General features: G+C 49.5%; 3 protein-coding genes across 3 annotated transcripts in view; all 3 read right to left on the bottom strand.

Moving 5' to 3' along the window:
• The window catches only part of L3040_008986 (uncharacterized protein), a gene marked incomplete at both ends in the record, with an annotated part of 1381 nt that extends 873 nt beyond the window's left edge, over positions 1-508 (bottom strand). The window contains one exon of the mRNA XM_007297821.1: positions 1-508. This exon is cut by the window's left edge and continues 779 nt beyond it. Within this exon, the coding sequence (XP_007297883.1) occupies positions 1-508 (508 nt within the window).
• A 10199-nt stretch (positions 509-10707) lies between these two features.
• Positions 10708-12823, bottom strand: L3040_008985 (uncharacterized protein; the record flags this gene model as incomplete). Its single annotated transcript, XM_066155793.1, has 7 exons — positions 10708-10830; positions 10895-10913; positions 11158-11442; positions 11578-11836; positions 12145-12260; positions 12312-12420; positions 12469-12823. The coding sequence occupies 7 exons, from the start codon at positions 12821-12823 to the stop codon at positions 10708-10710; spliced, it is 1266 nt and encodes a 421-aa protein (XP_066010082.1).
• An 899-nt stretch (positions 12824-13722) lies between these two features.
• L3040_008984 (uncharacterized protein) lies at positions 13723-18501 on the bottom strand (the record flags this gene model as incomplete). Its single annotated transcript, XM_007297824.2, has 3 exons — positions 13723-15477; positions 15532-18410; positions 18468-18501. 3 exons carry the CDS (start codon positions 18499-18501, stop codon positions 13723-13725), a joined length of 4668 nt encoding a protein of 1555 aa, XP_007297886.2.
• Between the last annotated feature and the right edge of the window lie 742 nt (positions 18502-19243).

Raw genomic sequence — 19243 nt, 5'->3', positions numbered from 1 at the left:
CGCTGGGGAAATCGGAATCGATACCAGGAGGCACGGTGGCAGAGCTGTTGCCGTTGGCTGAGGGGGTGTCAGGGGTCGTCGGGTAAGAAGGCGTTGGATTGGAGGTCGGGGTCGGGGTCGGGGTCGCGGAGGTCGCCGGTAACTGTGGAACATAGGCTGGAACTGGAGTTGTGTTGATGCTCGGCTTCTTCTCCAGGAATACGGCGGGTGGGCTAAAAGACGGCGTTGGTGTGGCGGCTGAGCTAGGGCCCGCGATTGAAGTGACCTTGTCCCCATTAAGGATGTATTTGCCATTACGAATGCCAGCCTCCACCTCATCCCATGGGATGAACTCTCCATTCAGTTCATACACGGTCACGACGGCTCCTGGGACGGTGGTGGTGGTATACGCATCGCGCCCTTCCACAGGAGATCCGTTTTGTCGGACGGGATGCTTGTGTACGTGGTTGTGAGGTTGAGCGACAGCGAGCGTCGCCGCGCCGAGAACCGCGATACGTGAAAACTTCATTGTGAAGAAGCGAATTCGTGAAATATGTTTATTCTAAAAACCGTTAAAAGTCTCTCAGACGAGACTTCTTGTTCCACTTATATATATGCACCGAATATCGCCGGGGAGCCGTGGTTGCCGATTTTTTTCGCGATCGAAAGCTGCGCTGAGAGTTAGCAGAGCGTTCTCGATGTAGAGCGCACATGTATCGCCTTGGAAAGCATAACAACTTCGACCATCCGATCCGAGCTCCTCCCCTCTCCTCTCTATCCGTTGACCATGGTCCACCGCGCGCGCGCAAACAATCGCAGCAGACCGAGTCGAAAGGGTACATACGTACAGTGCAAGGTGACCGGGACAGATTGCAAAGAATCTGCGAATCCTTAGAGAGGTTGGGGATGTCGCGGCTCTTGGGTAAGGGGGAAGACCGAAGGTTGAGTGAGTCGAGCTGGCTGGCTGACTTGGGACAATCTGGAGCCGAAAGGCGAGGGAGAATGAATTGAGGTAGGTAGGTCTTGAAGACCGATTATAGTCGCTGTTCCAAAGGAATGTGGTAGAGAGGAAAACTCTCAGTTGGAGGGAATGCTTGAGACGGCGGTGGTGGGGAGGGAAGGGGGGGGGGGAGGGAGGGTTGAGGGTTGGCTGCAGGAGGGGGAAAAAAAGAAGGGAGTGAGATCTTGAATCAAATGGCGGGCGAGGGCAAGCTGGGATGAGAACAAGAAAGAAGAGGGTGGAGACGAAGTGAAAATGGGACGAAGAAGGGTAAATGTGACTTGACTGGGGGGGGGGAGGGGGGAATGCCAAGAGGCCAGGAGGCCAGGGCGCGTTGAAATGAGCTGTGGAGAAACACCGGGACTAGTTCGGGCGGGGCGGACGGGCTTACCTAGTTCGGCATGAAGGTGACGCTATCGCTTACGCTGACGCGGGTCCAGGAACGTGCCAAGCCAAGACGGACGTGGGTGCACAGGTGCAGGTACTGCTACAATACGCAGGAGACGGGGGCATCGGGACGGGGAACGGGAGACGGGGGGACAGGGGACGGGGAAGCGGTAAAGAAGACGAAGACGAAGAAGAAGAAGAAGAAGAAGTGGGTAGGAGAGTCGTCAGCAACAGCAACAGCAATAACAACAACGACAACAACAGCAACAACAAGAGCGATAACCACGACCATAATAACAGCGGTCACACCAAACACAAAAATAAAAATAAAAATAACAACACCAACACCAACCCCAACCCCAGGATGGTGAACAGAGCCTTCTTCACGTTCGCTTGCGCAAATTGCCTCCCAACTAAAAGCCAATGGTCGGTCCTTCCCACCCCCAGCAGAAGATCAAATCAAATCATCTCACTCCAACCCGCAACAGCAATCTCAGCACTTTTCTTCATTGGGCCGCTGCAATTTGACTACCACCGCCGCCTGCCCAAACCAAACAGATACAGTAGTAGGTACTACTAAGTAGGTAGTTCGTGCTCCGTAGATACTTGTACTGTAATTGACGGCCAGCCCAGGTACCGGTACTCTGTAAGCAGCAGCCAATCTCGCTTCGGCCCCAGCCACTCCGAGTCTCCGATAGGCTTTCTCTCCTCTGGGCGGTCTCTTCTTATATTTAACTGCCACGTGATCTCCGTCCGGAATAAGTACAGTAGGTATTACCGTACAGCTTTCCTGCACGCCCGAGTAGAAAAGTACGGTACCGGTACTACACAACCAACTCATCAACTCATGGACGGACGGACTGCCTTGACTGACTTATTTTTACCTCGAGATGCCGTGCTCGCCGCGGATTTCACACTCCACACTCCACACACCACACACCACGCAGTCCAAGCCCACGCGCATGCAGCTGTCGTGACCCCCCCGTGGGACCGGACCTCGTTAAGTAGCAAGGCGTAGTAGGTAGGGCTTATCCTTCAGGGCTAGGCGATCTCGGGGTCTATCCTCGACTCCGTAGACTCCATTTCTTCAGCCTCTGCGATACTGCTGCTGCAGCGCTTGGAGTACAAGCGCGCGCTTTTCAGCAGCTGTGGGCCGGCCTGGAGACCAACGATCGGTGGCGGAGGCGAAAGAAGAGGTTGGCCGGTTGGTTCAAGGGATGGAGCTCCACCCCGACCAACAGAGTTCCGAATCTACCAAGAAGATTTCTTCTCCGCATCGGTCCCAGCCAGCCACCGACCTACCTACGGTACTACATTCCTTGCCTGCCGTATGGCAAGTACGGAGTATGTGAATGGCGGGCAAAGAGTCGATTCGAAGTAGGTACCAACTGTAGATTGATCATCGCAAAGACGCTCGCTTCAAGCGACCAACCAAACAAACAACAATGGCACCCGATCCTGTAGGATTCTCGGTTAGATCTGCATGCGCTTAGAACTTAGCGCGTGCCCCTGCATAGCGATGCTCAATCGCCATGACCGTGATCGAGAAAGGCATGGACAGGTACCTAGTAGTAAGTCCCTGATGATGAGCTGGCTGATGTGGAAAGATAATCATGAATCGCGATAACAGAAGCAGTTCTCGCGAATCTAAACATTTCCGGGGTAATCAAAGTGGAGCAATGGAAGGCGGCAATGTCTGCGAACAAGCTCTCCGTATCACCAGAGTCTCGAGGTCGAGGATCATGGCGGCTCCAGCGAAAGTTGCTCCAGGTTGCACGTCGACTCCTAGACCCGTGATATTTTTTATCAAAACGTGAGGTGGTGAAGACCATCGTCTCCTTTGCTCGTAGCTACGCGGATCCGAACAACAGGACTAACTGTTCCTTACCTTATTCCGCTCCAGGCTCCAGCGGCTAGCCCGATGATTCAACATATCACCTCCTTCCAAAGCATCGCCCAGCGTCACTGCCTAGTAACAAACAACGGGATGCTCTCTCCACCACCGTCATTTTCATTCCCAAAAAGCACCTTTTCCCTTCGTCGATGCCGCTGCGCATGGGTCCTCTGGCTTGACCGCAAGCTTCTTCTGCTGAAGAGGGACCTACAGCAAGCAACCGACCGACAGCAGGATACCGGGTCTCCCTCGCTGCCAGATTTGGAGTGGCAAACCAAGGGCATATTGGTGGACTCTCCCGGCGGATCGTTCGTAGAACAGAGCCATATCAGAGCTGCGTTTTCCTTCCCTCGGAGCTCTGGCCCACTCCAATCGATCATAACCGACGTACCCGACTGAGACAAGCCATCCCTTTCTTTCTAGAAGCCCGACAAGCCATGCTATTGTCTTCCCACGTGCCGACCTCTCGGGGAGTACCAAACGAAGATTATTGGGAATCTGGGAATGTCACACCTGACACCAAGCTGCCAGTTCCAGCTGACCGCTCGATCCCGAAGCTGGGACTTCCTCTCCCCCTCGGCGGATTCACGAGGCAGGACGCATGGCATCTTTCGGATTCCGTGCTGGGTGGACTACAGCGAAAACATCAGCATTCAGCTGGAATGGAAGGTCGCGCGACTACAGACTCGCATGAACTGTTTCCATGACAAACTTCCCGACGCCGCCTTTCCCATCGAGGACTGGCTGACATGCATCCCTCACTGCCTCGAGATCAGACAACTTCGCCGTTCACCCGACAATGGGCTTCAGCTTCCCCTCCTCGACAGCTTTAGCGAGCGCATCCAAGTCCTCCGTCCTCCGTCCTCCGTCCTCCCCTCCACCTTCAAATACTTACTCGTACTGCACCCCGTTCCACCAACACCACGACCTGTAGAACCAGTCCCCGACGTTCAGTAGACCGAGCAGCCAGTTTGGCATGCTGGGACAAAATAGAGACCCCCTTGACCACTTGAACACCGTCCCATTCGGCACCGTACTAACCGATCCGACCATCCCGCCCTTCTTCATCACCGGCAGCGCCCCTACCGTCCCCCACCGTACCAAACATGCAGTCCACCTCCCCCTTCCCAACCGCCCTTACCAAATCCTCCCTCAGAGAGTCCACCACCACACCCGGCCGGCTCCCCACCGAGGCCCACCTACCGTTGTCACGACCCTCGCAGCCCCAACCACGTTTCCTAGCAAGCACCCGGTCTACCGTGAAGCCGCCCGTCCCGCTCCGGCCCACACCCACCAACACCGTCTCTGCCCCTCCAGCCAGCCACCCGGGCCCGCGCCGCTCTCCTCCCATGCATGCGCAGGGCCTGAGCCGCCATCATGTGGTGAGCCAAAAAAAAAAAAAAATAATAATAATATTGTATCTACCATTTTCTATACCAAAATTAGCTCTGAAAAAATCGCGAAAGTTCCAGTTCATGATTCGAAGATCTTCACAACGAATGAGAGTGTAAAAGATTACAAATATAAACTAAAAGAAAAAAAAAAAAAAATTGATCGGATTGGCATCATCGCCTAAGCCGCCCTTTCCATTTGCAGCGTCCGATTGCCTGCCGCCTCAGCGATCAACACCAGCGTGGGGCTGCGCTATCTACCGGTACCTATTTCTGATAGCCACAGACTCACGCACTACTAGCATACGGTACCCATCAATCAATACATTCAGGTCTGCACGATAAGGCGTGGTAATATCTGCCATAGAAAGCTCAGTGGTCTGTCTTGTCAACCCTTCGAAAACGAGATGAGATCGGCGTCGAGACCAGATCGGCGTCGATACGAAGGACCGGTAAAGTATCTAAGGTACGCTTGAAACCAATACTGTAGTAAGACTCCTCCTTCCTCTGATCATTTTTGAGTCGGTGCGTGCAGACATAGGTAGGTAGGTAGGTATACAGACCGGTATCTAAACTACGTACACGCACGTACGGATGGAAAGGCGAAAAGAAATCAGGACAGCCTTCTGTTTATCTTATTTGTTGGACGGGATTTATTTACGCTCATCTGCTAATACGTAGTACTTGCATGCTCAAGCTTACCTACCACCGGTACGTACGTACCCCCTTCGACTGTCAGTCAATAAATACAGCACACCGGTTTTGATGGTAGAGGGCTCGCTTATATGGTTTTAGACGCGTACCGGTATACCTACACAGCTCGTACTATCCCTCCCATAAGTACCGGTAGTAGTAGGTAGTCCTAGTAGGTAGTAGTAGGTAGTACCTACAGTACAGTACATGTCAGAAGACCCACTCGATAGAAGCCTATTTCAGCCGTGAAGTTGACCGCCGATTACGTACCGTAGTAAGGATAGGTCGCAAAACGATGTATACCGGTACTACTACATTGATTTCCTACTTAGTAATTTCTTAATACTATCTATCTTGTAAGCCCTCTCTCTTTCTGCATTAGCCACTGGCTTGATCTCGATCGCATTACGAATCATACGCAGTACCATAAAACGATGCATGCATTCCCAAAGGCCTGCTTCGTAAGCCTCTCAAATACTCACTCGGCGCCGATCCAGAGCTCTCGAAGCCGCGTCGCAGTAAGCTTAACGCTGAACCAGATCGCCTCTGGAAGCCATCGTTTCTCACCGGCTGCAGGTCTAACCGCGCTCGATCGGATTTTGAGGGCGGGAGAGGACCGGTACCTATCGAGGTTGCTGAATCGCTGGGAGACCTCGGCGGCGAAGGTTGGGTTCAGGGGAGCCCGTGATTGCTGGCTACGAGATATACCGTAGGGGGTTCGGCTGGTTTTTTTTTTTCAAGGGTGCGTGCGGGTCGTGTTTTCTACTTAAGCTAGTTGTAAATTCTAGGGGCTGACCTGTCTGGGCTCATTGCCATCTTCCCCCAAACCCCCCCCATCAACCCCTACGGTACGGTACGGTAGTACTGTACGGAGCAAAAATGTACTTTCGATGGTATGTACGTACTACCGGTACGTACCTGTCCATGGGTGGGGGAGAGTAGATCGCCGGTAATGCTTCGGAATATTACCAACCTTTAATTATATATTGGTCATTACATACTCCCCCATTAAGTACTACGTACTAGTAAATGTACTACTACGTACGTATTAATACTGGGCCTCCTGTGGACCGATTCCAGGGTGTATACGTAGCAGGGCGCATAGCAAGGGGTAATACTACGTACTACTTACTACTAGGTACGTACGTAGTACTACGTACGTACGTAGTAGGGTAAGCAAGGGTTTAAGCCAATTGAAATAAAGGCCACTTACTACTAACTCTCCTTACCCTCCTCCGTCTTGCATAAACCCTTTCTTTCCGCTTATAATTCTCGTACCACTCACTATATCCGACCCGTTCCAATCTCTTGATCGCTATAGTAGATAGTAGTATCAACCAGTTATTGAACCCATCCATTCTTTTCCCAACACAGCTTTTCCACGACTTTGGCTCCTCCAACACCGAAAAAAAAAAAAAAAAAAAACGACGGCGACGCTCGAACGAAAACGCCTCTATTGAGAACAAGATATTTTCTAGATATTTTCTATCTGTTTGTAACGAACGCTCAATCGTTCTCTGTCAAGAGAGTACGAGGAATCATATCCGAGGCTTGGGGACGCTATTCCTGCTAGCTAGTTACCACTATTACTATTACTACCGCTAGTAGTATATCGAATCTTGATCCGAATCGTAATAGAGGCGTTATCAAGCTACTACCGGTACTACTATAATCGATGCTCAAGGAAGGCCCAACTCTACACGAGATCAAATTCTTAAATCGATTTTCATATTTTTCTTTCTTCCGGTTGGCTTGAAACCCTTGTAGTATATATTCTACTATGTAGTACTTATTGTATCAGCCTTGCTATACCCCCTGGAATCGGCCTATAAGAGACCTAGTATTGCATTTATGTAAAGGGGGGCAGGGTGTTAAAGTACCAGTACAGTACAGAAATGCGAAAAACATATTGCCTCAATTTAGCGCCGTTGAAGTCTTTTTTCTTTCTTTTACATTTTCCCTTGATCAATGCCGGACCCAGTTTAGCTACACAAATCGTAGAGCGGTGGTTTCTGAAGGGCTCAAAGCCCTATCAACTCTATTGCACAGATCGAATACTACTTGCTTAAAGATACTTTCCCAGGCTGGATTCTTGTTCAAATACTACTTGCTTAAAGATGCTTTCCAAGGCTGATTCTTGTAAACTGATTGGTTTAATTAAGCCTTGGTAAGATCCCTTGCGAAAAATCATACTTTCGTTTTGTATTCATGGCTGTACTACCACTTCAGGAAAGGAGTTGCATTCTTTGAAGAAGTCTCTGCAGAGTATTGTACGGAGTAAGTTGCAAGCACGGCAAATCTTTTCCGCACCTTTTTTTTTTCTTCACCTCGTCTTGACGCTTTTGCCTTGAACTCTACACCCCCCGCAAGACTCCCGAGATCCCGAAAGAAAGAAAAAAAAAGGTAGTTATTGATTTTTATCCTACGCGTCGAGACGTGTTGGATGGAGATTGGGTAGCGTTGCCACGCTGGAGAAAAGCGGTGTATGGACGGACAGTCGATCGAATCTCCTGAGGCAGTCAACCAGAGCCAATCCGCCTCTTAATCTTTCCTGGGAAAAAAAAAAAATGGGAAAGGAAAGGGTGATAAAGGCTAATTCAAATCAAGGACTCCAAGACCAAAAAATAACCTTTTTTATCATGTCTGACACTCCGGCAGATAAAACCTCTTCCTCGGAAATCTGCTACGTACGTAGTAGTACGTGTAAATGGATGAACCAACTGAAACTATGCCAAAAAAGATAAGCATGACGGGAAGAGGCAGGACCTCCGAAGTCTAGCGGAGGGGGAAAGAAATCCCTACTGTACTACGTATTTCTGCTGCTGCTGGAGATGTCGTTATCTACAGAGGTACAGCGGTGAAGTGTTGGAACCCTTGCTACTCCACAGCTACTATTCTAATTCGTAGTAACTGAGCAATAACCTGACCTTAAGCGCGGAACCTTATAGAATTCCGAAATGCCTTGCGGAGTAATACTCTACTTTGTATTAAGGTCGGGTTATTGCGCAGTTAAGTTGGGATAGTGATTGTAGAGTAGCAAGGGCTACAACACTTCACCGCGGTACCTCTGTAAACCATTCTTGAATAGGGTGGTTTAGTACTGACTTCAGACGGTCCAATGACCATCTATTACAAAGAGGGTTAGAGTAATAGTAGTAGTAGTTCGTAGGTAGCAGCAGCATTGATTTACGTCGGGCGAGTATCCAAGACCCTAATCCTTAGACCTTGAGGACCATTCATAACGTACGGCGATGTGCTGAGGGAAAGAATTATACAGCATGTAAAGTACCATCCAATCGAAAATACAAACTACGTCAAGGAAAAGTTTTCTTTGAGATAGCTTCGAGTCTTTGATCCCGCGGTATCGCAAACTCCTATAAACCTTTTGAGAGCATTTTCTAGTAATACCGGTATGCGCCGAGTTTTATCTCGGTAATTGTCGAATACGTATGTATGGCTTGACGAGCGGCTTCGATTTCTACGAATACAAACACCGTTCTCGTGTATCGTCAAGCTGTAAAGGCTCGCGTCCGTAGCCTTTGTGTCAAGCCGGTGTGTTTGCAGAACGCTCCTCCGAAGGCGCAATACCGTGTTTTCGATCCAGCGAACGAAGCCTTTCTTATCTTTGCTACCCGTTCCCCTTTCATCGCAAATCCTTCTAGTCTTTTCAATCGGTAATCGTCGGCTCGCCCTAGGTGGGCCTCTCATCATCCTTTCAGTCTTCAGAGCCGACGATGACACCCGTTAAGTGTAAACCGTAGTCGGCGTAAGTGGTCGAAAAAAAAAAAAAAAAAAAAAAAAAAAAGGGAGGGCCGAAACCGCCGATAAAGAGAAATCTCTTCGAAGAGACGGCGCATATCGATGATGCAATTTCGGCTCTCCAGACTCTTTCTCCCGCGAGAAAGAGAGCTGGAGGTTCGTCCAGGGCATCTCGTACAGGTGAAGAACGAATCGTAGCCCTTCACTGATCAGCGCGTGGACTGCGCGAAGGTCTAGATGGACTTCGGAATTGCGCTAGAGCTGGGTGGGCGAAAAAAAACATATCCTCTGAAATAACCATATCCCCCGTCGGACTGATATTATTATTTGTTCTCTTAATATCTCTCATGGTGTACTAAAAGCTTGACAAAAAACAAGATAATCTATTAGAATACGATTATACGGAAATTTTTGATTCGGTTTGCAATACATTGATATGATTAGTTATCGTGTTATTTAGATTCCAATATGCTATTCACCTGATGAAAGACTCGCTTGATTTTAGCTTTGATTTTACGTATTCGCACTATGAAAATCCTTGAAAAGCATTGGAAACTTCTATCTCCTTCAATTCTTCGCTTAACCACGTAACAGTGGGCCTTGACGTCGCAACTTTTGAGGCCCCTTTACACAGACAAATCAAAATTTAACATATCGATACGATACGAATATACAGACTTGATCAGTAATTGTTATTCTTACAGCTTCAATGTTCGGTAAAATGCTCGCGGTTGAAATCGTTTAAACTCGTCATCCAAGCTCGTGGAAATCCACATTTATTTTGAATTTGGCGTATGATCCTCAATCGGGACCTGGCTTTGATATGAGTGAGTCAATCCAATCATGGAGCATAGGTCGTGTCGTTACACCAGAGGGGAACGGCCCCTTTTCATAGTAGCCGAGCGTTGAGAATTGGACTCGATCTATACAGATCGTTACTTATTACGCGAAGCTAATGATTTGAATGAACAGCAAACAAACCTATTGACTGGAAGGGTGGAGAAGGGCGTTGGTATCGTGCTATCAAAGCGAGAAAGGATAAGATTGAAGATATCGGCAAAGTCTATATATCCTGAGATCTTATAGAAAACCGACGGACGATATTGAGGGAGTGAGGTTAGGGGACGACCAGTGGGGCCAATATGAGACGACTTTCCATGACCGACACTCTTTCTAGGGCTTAAACGAAGATGTTATCGTGGAGTATATCAAGTGGGAGAATTGGTATCAAAGCCCAAGAAAGCGCAGAATGCGCTATGTTTCTCTTGGGTTAAAGGTATCGAATAGGAGCTGCAGATGCATAATTCGAACTAATGTGGTAGATGAATTTATGGGCCAAATGCCTTGAATCAGAAGCTGAGCTAAATGAATATTCGGACGTGGTCATTAATCGGGAAGCATGGAAGATCAAAGGGGATCGTGGAAATCGGGCTTCGGCGACTTTCGTAAGTAGCACAATCAGAAGGGAATAGTCATTTTTCCCCTCTCTTTTTCTGTTTATGATACGCAGTCCTCCCGGAGGAGACTGGGAGGCTTCGGTCAGGCAGTATAGCCCACCGTCCGAAGTCTGAACAGCTACGAACACCCTCTTCTCCTAAGCCCTTCTACTCGGTATGATCCAGGTTCTTCCTGTGCCAGCCTCCCATCATTCCGACCTGTTCCCAAAAAGAGCGGGTTTTCTCGACCATGTTCGCCTCATAGGCGTCGATAGCAGGGCGTTTCCAGACCTACGGGGTGTCAGTCCACGTCGGGTGAAAGAAGGGGTCCAAGGGGAGGAGGCGCGGTACGTACCAAGTTCGCCTTTTCAGGCCTGACGGGTGTCGTCTTCCAGTACACTTTCCAGCCTATATGTAAGATCGGGCACACAAAGACCACGGTGTAGTATGAGAAGAGCGTCCCAACGTCCCACCCTGATGAAATTGATGCAAAGTTCCCAGCGGGGGGGTCTCAACTTATATCCAGGCAGCAAAGTGGAATATCCATAACAGCACACCGTGAAAGTCATCGTGCCCAGACCAGCCCAGGCACAGTACGGTTGAGCCCACCCCACGTACGGCAGACCCCGCCTATCAAAGCCCTGCACCTTCAGCGCCCGATAGAAGTGCAAGTATATCCAGCAAATGCAGATGCAGTCTATGATCTGCGAGGCTTCGGTAAGGTTTGCGAGCCACATAATCACTTGACCGGAAGAAGATCCCAAGGCGAGGAAGCTGAGGAAAGGGAAGATCATGGTAACTGAGAGGCACCAGATGGGCACCCCCTTCTTCGCGCATTTGCGGAGGAGCCTTGGTGCGTGGCCGTCGAGGGACAGGCTGTACAGCGTTCGAGAAGCCGCGTATCTGTAAGATAGTAAATACGTGCAGCATCAAGACATGATAGTGCTGAACTTACACGTAAGAGTTTCCAGCCGAGAAGATTGAAGTCACCAGCAGAGCATTCGTGATGTGAGGGAGAACGCCATCCCGAGATTCTACATGGCAATGACAAACGGACTGGCAGCAGCGGCTCCGGAAGCCGAAGCGTCGGTCAGGGCATTGATGCGGTTTTCATCGTTGTGTGCAATGACGATCCCATAAACCAATGCCCCGCCGATGAAGAAGAGTCCGAACCGAAGGTGGATGGTTTTGAATGCTCGCTTCAGGTTCTTGCGCGGGTGGGACGCCTCTCCTGCCATCATGGAGATGTACTCGGTACCGACAATCGTGAAGCTGAAAGCACTCTTCACCAGAGGTCCTTGGATAGAAAAGTATCAACCATGCGTACGCAGCTTTCCATAATGCGGCCAAGAAGCCTTCAAATCTCTCCAGACTCCCAGTGGCAACATACTCCGCGAACGCTCCCTGTTTGGCAATTTTCAGCGTTTGAAGAGAGTTGAAGAGTGTGGTCGTTGTTAGAGGTTCCCGTTGTAGAGGCTTGGCTGGTAGCCGAGAGTAAGGACCTCTTTCGAACCGAAAAAAACGCCGAGGATCCCATGGGGGGAAAGAAAGTATCTACAGGCTCTCTCCCGTACCGAAATCCGTAAGCATCATGTTTCGGATTACCTCCCACCATGGTAACGAAAGTAGAGCAGAAGAGCATGATGATGAGCACCAGTTTCCCACCTGACAGCCAGGATTTGGACTCGCCATACCATTTGACGGCGAAAAAATTGATAATTCTGATCTAGTCAGAGCTTTCCCAAGCTTTGGCTTTAGGATGTTCTGATTACCCGTAGAGTAAAATGTACCCGGCGCAGACAGCAGCAAGCGGAATGTCGTTTCTCCAGAAAGTCAAGACGAGATTCAGAGCCGAAATCTTCCATGGGATAAGAATAGCCTCTTGTCACAGGGTTGGGGAGAAACATGAACGAGTGAGGATACACTGACCATATAAGCAGAAATTCCACTCGAGCATGAGACAAAAGGCTTCGTCCACCCATTTACTTCCCATCCTGACGAACCCACCACTCACCAGCATGAACACTGGCATCTCAGCCATACAATCATTGACCAGTGCCAGCCAGCACGAGAACAGCGTAAAAACAATGAACAGCGCTCCGGGACCGCCTTGAACAAGTCCACTTCCGATACCGACGAATAACGCCGTCCCGATCGACCCTCCCATTGTGATCATCTGGATCCGCTTGCCGCTCAGATTCCGATGCAGACCTTCGACATCATCAACATCGATGTTACCAACATCGCTGTCTGACACGTCGTAGACAGGGATATCCTTTTCCATGGAGAAGGAGGTCTTTGGTACACTATTGGTTTTTGCCGTCTTTACACAGGGCATACGTGATGGTTAAATCAATATGGTCTAGAGGATCTGAGCAGAGTTGGGCTTGGGGGCCTGGCTTGGCCTGGCGTGGATATATGGCATTTGTGAGATGGCCTCACTCGAGGACTAGAAATTTGAAGGAAGAGGGAGGGAAGAGGGAAGACGGTATCTGATCTGCAACGAATGGAGAGGGAATGCCGGCACTGCAGCAGTGCATCGCATCTCATTCGCTTCCCACCATCACCTCCTTCGCGGCCCCAGCGGATAAAGGTTCTGTAAAGGTCCTTTGCTATCTGTTGGAAGAAGGGTCGATGAGCTGCAATGATAAGAAACTGATCCAGTGTTGACGTTGCACGGCTCGTCTGTTACCAATCAGCATAATATTAACGTACGCGAAGATCAGATCTTTATATACGATACTGATCGGATTCCGGGAGTCAAAAGTCTTGCAAGAGCTTCTTTCCACACTTGTGAGAGAGTATAAGAGTAACGCGGTCGCCGGGGGAGTCGACGATATCAACGCCATAGAGCCTAGCGAGCGCGAGGCTCAGATCCGTGGAGTCAACGCAACCGGTGGAAGCTCACGTGAGGCGAGAACGAAAACGTTTCCGTCAGGCCTATATTGTCTTGATTCGTCATCGGCGGGATCAGCTATGATCCAGACGATCGAAGGGAAAACTTCAAACCTTCCCAAGAAAAAGAGAATCTAGGTGATCGTTCAGATCCAAAACTAGCGTAGTAAACACGCTTCACTAGAAACGAACAACGTGCTCTCGCAACGGGAATTTCGAATCAACGTCTCTAGGCCGCGCTTGTATTTGGACTGTCCATCTCTCCAAAATCGCACACGAACCTTATTTTTAGACCCCAGGAGCAGCTTCCCCATGCCCAAAACCCCTCCTCGCACTCTCAAGCAGCCAGGCGCCTCCCTGTGGCCCACTCGCATCGAGACTGAGAGTTGTCTGCAACGCATCGCTGATAACCCTCATAGTCTCTCCAGCATTTTTGTAGTCCGTCTCGCAACTCGCCACCGCAGCCTTCTTCGTCGGGCTCCCTGCTTCAGCAGAGGTAGGGCTGAGCAACCTCACCGCAGACTTGATATCCACGTGCGGAAACGGCAAATAACCTTCTCGCAATGGTACTAACACGATTGGGAATTTGAGCGTTCGTTTGCTATCTGAGCTTGAGGCTTTGCTGGGTATTCTGAAGTGGCCTTTTCGCTTGCCACCAATCAGCCAAGTATCGGTAGCACCCGAAACTTCGTAGAAGAACTCTAGGTAGTCGTCTGAAGAAGCTCCGCCGTTTGATTCCGGAGCAGTATCCCATAATCTCGAGTATTTGACCGCCAGCGAGGCTGAAACAGGTTGGTTGGAGGCCACCACGATTGGACTGGTAGAAACAGAGGGCCGAGGAAGTTTAAGGTCGGCAGTGCACACGACCGTCACAGAAGGAATATCGACTGGAATAAGGATTGATCGGCTCTTCCTAATAATGTCGTCTGTGATGGATATAGGTATCAACGGAAGGCTTGGCGTCTGATCCTGCCATTTCTGCAGACATTGCTCGATGAGGATGGCGACATCTTGATTCTGCTCTTGGCCGAGACCGTCAAAATGGTCCCGCCACCTCACGGACGAAATGATGGAAGTGGAGAATTCACTAAGAATGGCTATCCGCTCAAAATCGTAGGATGAAAGCGTTGCTCGTACTTCAGCAAGAACGGTCGATATTATGAGTCGCTTGTATTGCTGTAACGAGCCTGAGTCCAGTAGTCGATTGAGATCCAAAGTAATGGCGTCCTCTATTTCCTCATCGAGGCATATATAATTGAGAACGAGCGATAAAGAGGACTTTACTCCGCTGCGAGAATGGGGACCCGGCTGTGTAATCGACTTAGTGATCTTGTAGAGCATCGAAACAGGTTGGCGTGGAAACACAACAAGGGGCCTAGATATCGTGACCCCAGAATGCGCTTCAAACACTTTGGAACCTTCTAGCTTGGAGCCCAGCAAGCGCAGCGGCGTAGAAGTGGCCGTGGAGATGGTAAACTTCGAGAACAGAGCTTTGTGTTTAAAGACGTCCTGAACGTTTACTCCCAGCGGGAGCATGATGGATACCGATAGGGTCGTGGCGAATAAAAACGACCCACTGTCAGTTGTGTACGATATCTCCAACTTCAAAGAGATATCGTTCACTTCGTGCTCGAGACTGAATGGCATGATGATCTTCGCACTAGAAGCAGGCTCCATTGGACCAAATCGTACAACGCCAGTTTCCGTATTTTTTGAAAGTTCAAGAGAGCCACTGTTTACTTTGGCTTCGCTGGTCTGCACTCTTAGTCCCGCAGTGGCAGCTCGAACCTGGAGCTCGCCGCTGGTAACCTTATTCCACCCGGATGAGAGCTCAATTTCGAGCGAACGATTGCGATCGAGATGCATGTACCTAGATGCGAAAAGCTTGGCATCGAATGCCTCAGATCTGTGATAGATAAGAAGCTTCGGGCACTTAAAAACCATGGTAGAGGGAATATTTGCACTGCCGTGCTCATAATGCAAAGTAAGATTGTTACTCTGCAGAATGATATGGCTCACAGTGTATGTGCCTGGGAAGATAACCTTAACAACATTAGTATTAGTAAGGGTAAGTCTATGCATAAAAAATATACTCACATTGCTTTGCACGGACAAGTTCATTGTACCTTTCCTAAGAATGGTTTGGCCCTGCATTTCGAGCCATAGTTCTCTATTCAAGGCACCGCTCAGTGGTGTAATTTGGACTTTGGCCTTTTCGATCGGTAGTTCATCTGTCAACAAATAATGAAATCGAAGCAGAAGCCCAAAACTGTCCTTTTCAGTGTGGTATCTGATAGTACCATCAACCTCGATTCTATCACAGAAGTTCTGTAACGGCACACGGAATTCATGCTGCAATCCTTTGGTGGTCTCTAGTAGCCCAGGGAGGTATGGACCGTTTGGCAAAACATCCAGGTCGAACTGGTTGCTCTGACAAATTTTGAAGGCAGACTTTTGGAGAAGTCTGTCATGCTCTACCACCGCGGCTTTCGACAGTAGCTTCAGCACGACCCTGACATACTCTTCTTTACGCTCAAGCTTTCTAAGGCATGTTGCATACATCACAAGCATCGAAAGCTCGACCTGTGCCCAGCCATTTTCGCCATAAAAGGGAGTCATGCGATATAGATACGAGGCCGCCGCGGCATAATCTCCAAGATGATACTTGAGGACAGCAAGATCAGCCGTGCTTGCCTGGACAGATTGCAGATGATTAGCTACGGTATAGTGCCGAAGTGCCTTGTCTGTCAAGGTTTCATAGAGTCGATAGAAATCAGCTTGATTGTCAACCGCAGTGTAGAGCAATTTGCTATCAATTCCGTGGGAAGAGGGCGGAAGGACGGGCGTCTTCGGAACTTTAGATGAATCTTGATTTAGGTCAACTTCTTCCATCTCTCCGACATCGTTGCCTTGCAATTGGGACAATTCTGCCCAACCAACGCTCCACCCATGTTCCTTGCCAACTTGCACCAGAATGCTTCTTGATAAGAGGTAGAGCTCGGCTCTATGCGCAGCCAGTTCCTCCAAACCAGCCTTCAGGAATGTCGAAGGAGCGGCTCCTTCTGGTACACTTGCTCTCCGCATGCCAGGGAACTTTTCTACTGCTGGTGGTTCTCGAGATCTGGATCGCAGGGCTAGAGAGCTGCTTCTAGTAGGATGCATCATCGTCTTTGGCTCGGGTATACTGGCCTTGGGCTCTTGCCCACCAATACTCATAGTTCCACTAGGGGGAGCCAACGTAGATGGAGGAATCGGTAGCGCTTTCGTGGAAGTTTGGGCGAGTATTTGCTGAGCTATGGCAAATATAAACGAAATTACCATGTTTTCAATTACATGGTCCATGACAGGATCCAGAGAGTCGGAGCCAGCATCCTCTCTAGCCTGCTTGTTAGTTCTTCGGGAGTTCCAGATATCTTCTCGCATGATGCGTGATATTGATGGCATGAAATCCATGGATCTTCGACACACCTCGCCAAGAACAGAGAGGTTCTCGACATCCTCAGTGGGCTGAGAAGCAGGTCGCCGCGCAGCGACCCCTTGTAGACTTGACTCCCGCTGCTCTTTGAGTTTTGCAAGAAGTTCCTCTTGCGAGGAAGACGCGTTGGCGAGCCGAAGTAGCAACGTGAGTTGACGCGCAAAAATGTAACAACGGAAGTCAAAAATCGAGATGTCATTCGAGAGTATGAGCTCTCGATACCGTTTTTTGGTTGCGCTCAATGGGATCTCATCGGCATCGTGATCGGACGTATCGACCACAGATTGAAGATCGATAGGGTCATCAGTCTCATCAATTTGATCTGAACCTGAATCTTTAAGAATATCAGTTCTTGCCTTCTCAGCTCGCCGCTTCAGATTCTCTGTAAAGGGCAAGAAAGATCCTCCATGTTCTGCACCAGACCCTGTAGCAGATTGTTCCCTGACGATGAAATCGAGGCCCATTGCAAGCTCATCGTATCCCACAAGTGCATCTTCGATGAGTCCCACGCTTTCAAAGCCTCTCGCGAGACCTTCCTTTAACATGAAAAAAGTGCAAAAGTTCCATCCTGGGAGTGATCTCTGAGCATCCTTCTCCCGGATGTCTTCTTCGTACTGAGTGACGCGCATGTCAAATGAAGAAAGAATCTGCGATTTCAACTTGGAGATAAGGTCATGCCAAGCATTCTCATTCTCTTGCGGTGTCTCGGTATATGAGCCCGGGATAGCTGGAACCACTCTTGGGAGCATATCATAAGGAACATCGTTGATACCAATGCGAATCTGTGCAATACGATCAACCGAGGACTTGGAAGAGCCATTGAAGTCTGCCCGTAGCTTCTCCAGGATAGTTGATGAGCCCCCTCCCCTCCATCGCGTCGATGATTTCTCTGAAGTGGACCCCGAACTCCCTTCGGCCCCTTTCCCGCTCGTTCTAGGCTGCGTTGCGGCCGCAGTATTCGGCACAATTACATGAACAATTAACCATTCGTATGCATCGTGATTCTCTTGTGCAGTAACCTTCGCAGTACTCTGCGTCGGTGGTGTATGCTCCTTGATCCACTCTCGGACTTGCCGCCGGGCCTGCGCCTTATATGTATCATTATCGTCGCATCGTAAAAAGAACACTTTCAAGTATGGCGTCTGTCGTAATCCTGGGATCTGATGCCTGCGCTCCCTGGCGACATGTTTTGGTGGCCCCGACCGTGATTCTGGTTTTTCTGCCGCCGCTGTACCCAATGCCTGTGTTCGAAAGCCATCGTCGCCACTCAAAGTCGAATCCTCACTTTTCACTCTCGATGTATTCAATGCACTCGTAGGTCCAGCATCTACAGACTGAGGTGGCTGCAAGGTTTGGTCGTCAGGGACTAGGTCGATGTGGAGGGACGAGATTGATCTCAGAGGCCCGGCGTGTGATTCCCAGTAGAGGTTTCGGAGAGGAAGTCGTGGTAGTAGACCGGGTGACAGAAGCTGGTAAACACCAAACGGATCAGAGTATTCGACTGTGTGGAAGTGCGTTAGCTCAGGTTTGCTTTTCTTTTGAAAGTGCCCGGGAGTACCTGTGACTTTGGAGCTCGAGGATGGCTGCGCCATGTTTGATGCGCCTATCGCGATGGGTACATCACCAGGCAAAAGGCACAGGACTACAACTAAAATAAAGATCGGTTCTTGGGAAACGCAACTCTGGCTTCTGGCGCATTGTAGGTCAACCGCTGGTCGCTGATCGGGAGTTCAGATACTGCCAGTGCTCAACACTGGATCGAGGTTGAGGGTGGTGAGGGCTGGGGCGGTGTAGCCTACCTAGGCTTTCCTTCAGGAAGCTCAATGGAAGGAGTAACATTGTTTTCTTCACGCCATAAAATTAAGTTTACTTCCAGATTACAAACCTTCTCTTGCTTCTTCTCGAGTTGCTTTTCTCAGTCCAGACCTAACACGATGGCTAATCCTAGTAGTCTGATATATCCATATCCCCCCCCCCCCCCCCCCTCCTCAACCAAAGTCGCCCAGATATTCCAATATCTTGCTCTAGCTGATGCCACTAGCCTGGAACTATTCTCACCAGTCCTTCTCAAGAACCATCGCCATATCGACCAGTGAAGGATAAATTCTACTTGGCTCGCACATGGTCGCCTGCTCATCTCAGGAGCGCGTTCGAGCTAACACGGTCCAGTTGAAGGGGATATCTCGAAGTCAAGCATGTTCTCTGAGATTAAGCAACAGCTTGCAAATTTCCTCTTTTACATTATGATCTCAAGACGCCTGCATAGGTATCGTTCAATCTCATGATCAGATCAGCTCTTAAAATAATGTACGCACTCTAGAGGCACGGCGTAGA

This window comes from Drepanopeziza brunnea (genome assembly GCF_022702325.1).
Source record: "Drepanopeziza brunnea f. sp. 'multigermtubi' strain 214-2 chromosome Unknown ctg19, whole genome shotgun sequence".
NCBI classification, from domain to species: domain Eukaryota; kingdom Fungi; phylum Ascomycota; class Leotiomycetes; order Helotiales; family Drepanopezizaceae; genus Drepanopeziza; species Drepanopeziza brunnea.
This window is presented reverse-complemented; position numbering and strand designations above follow the sequence as displayed.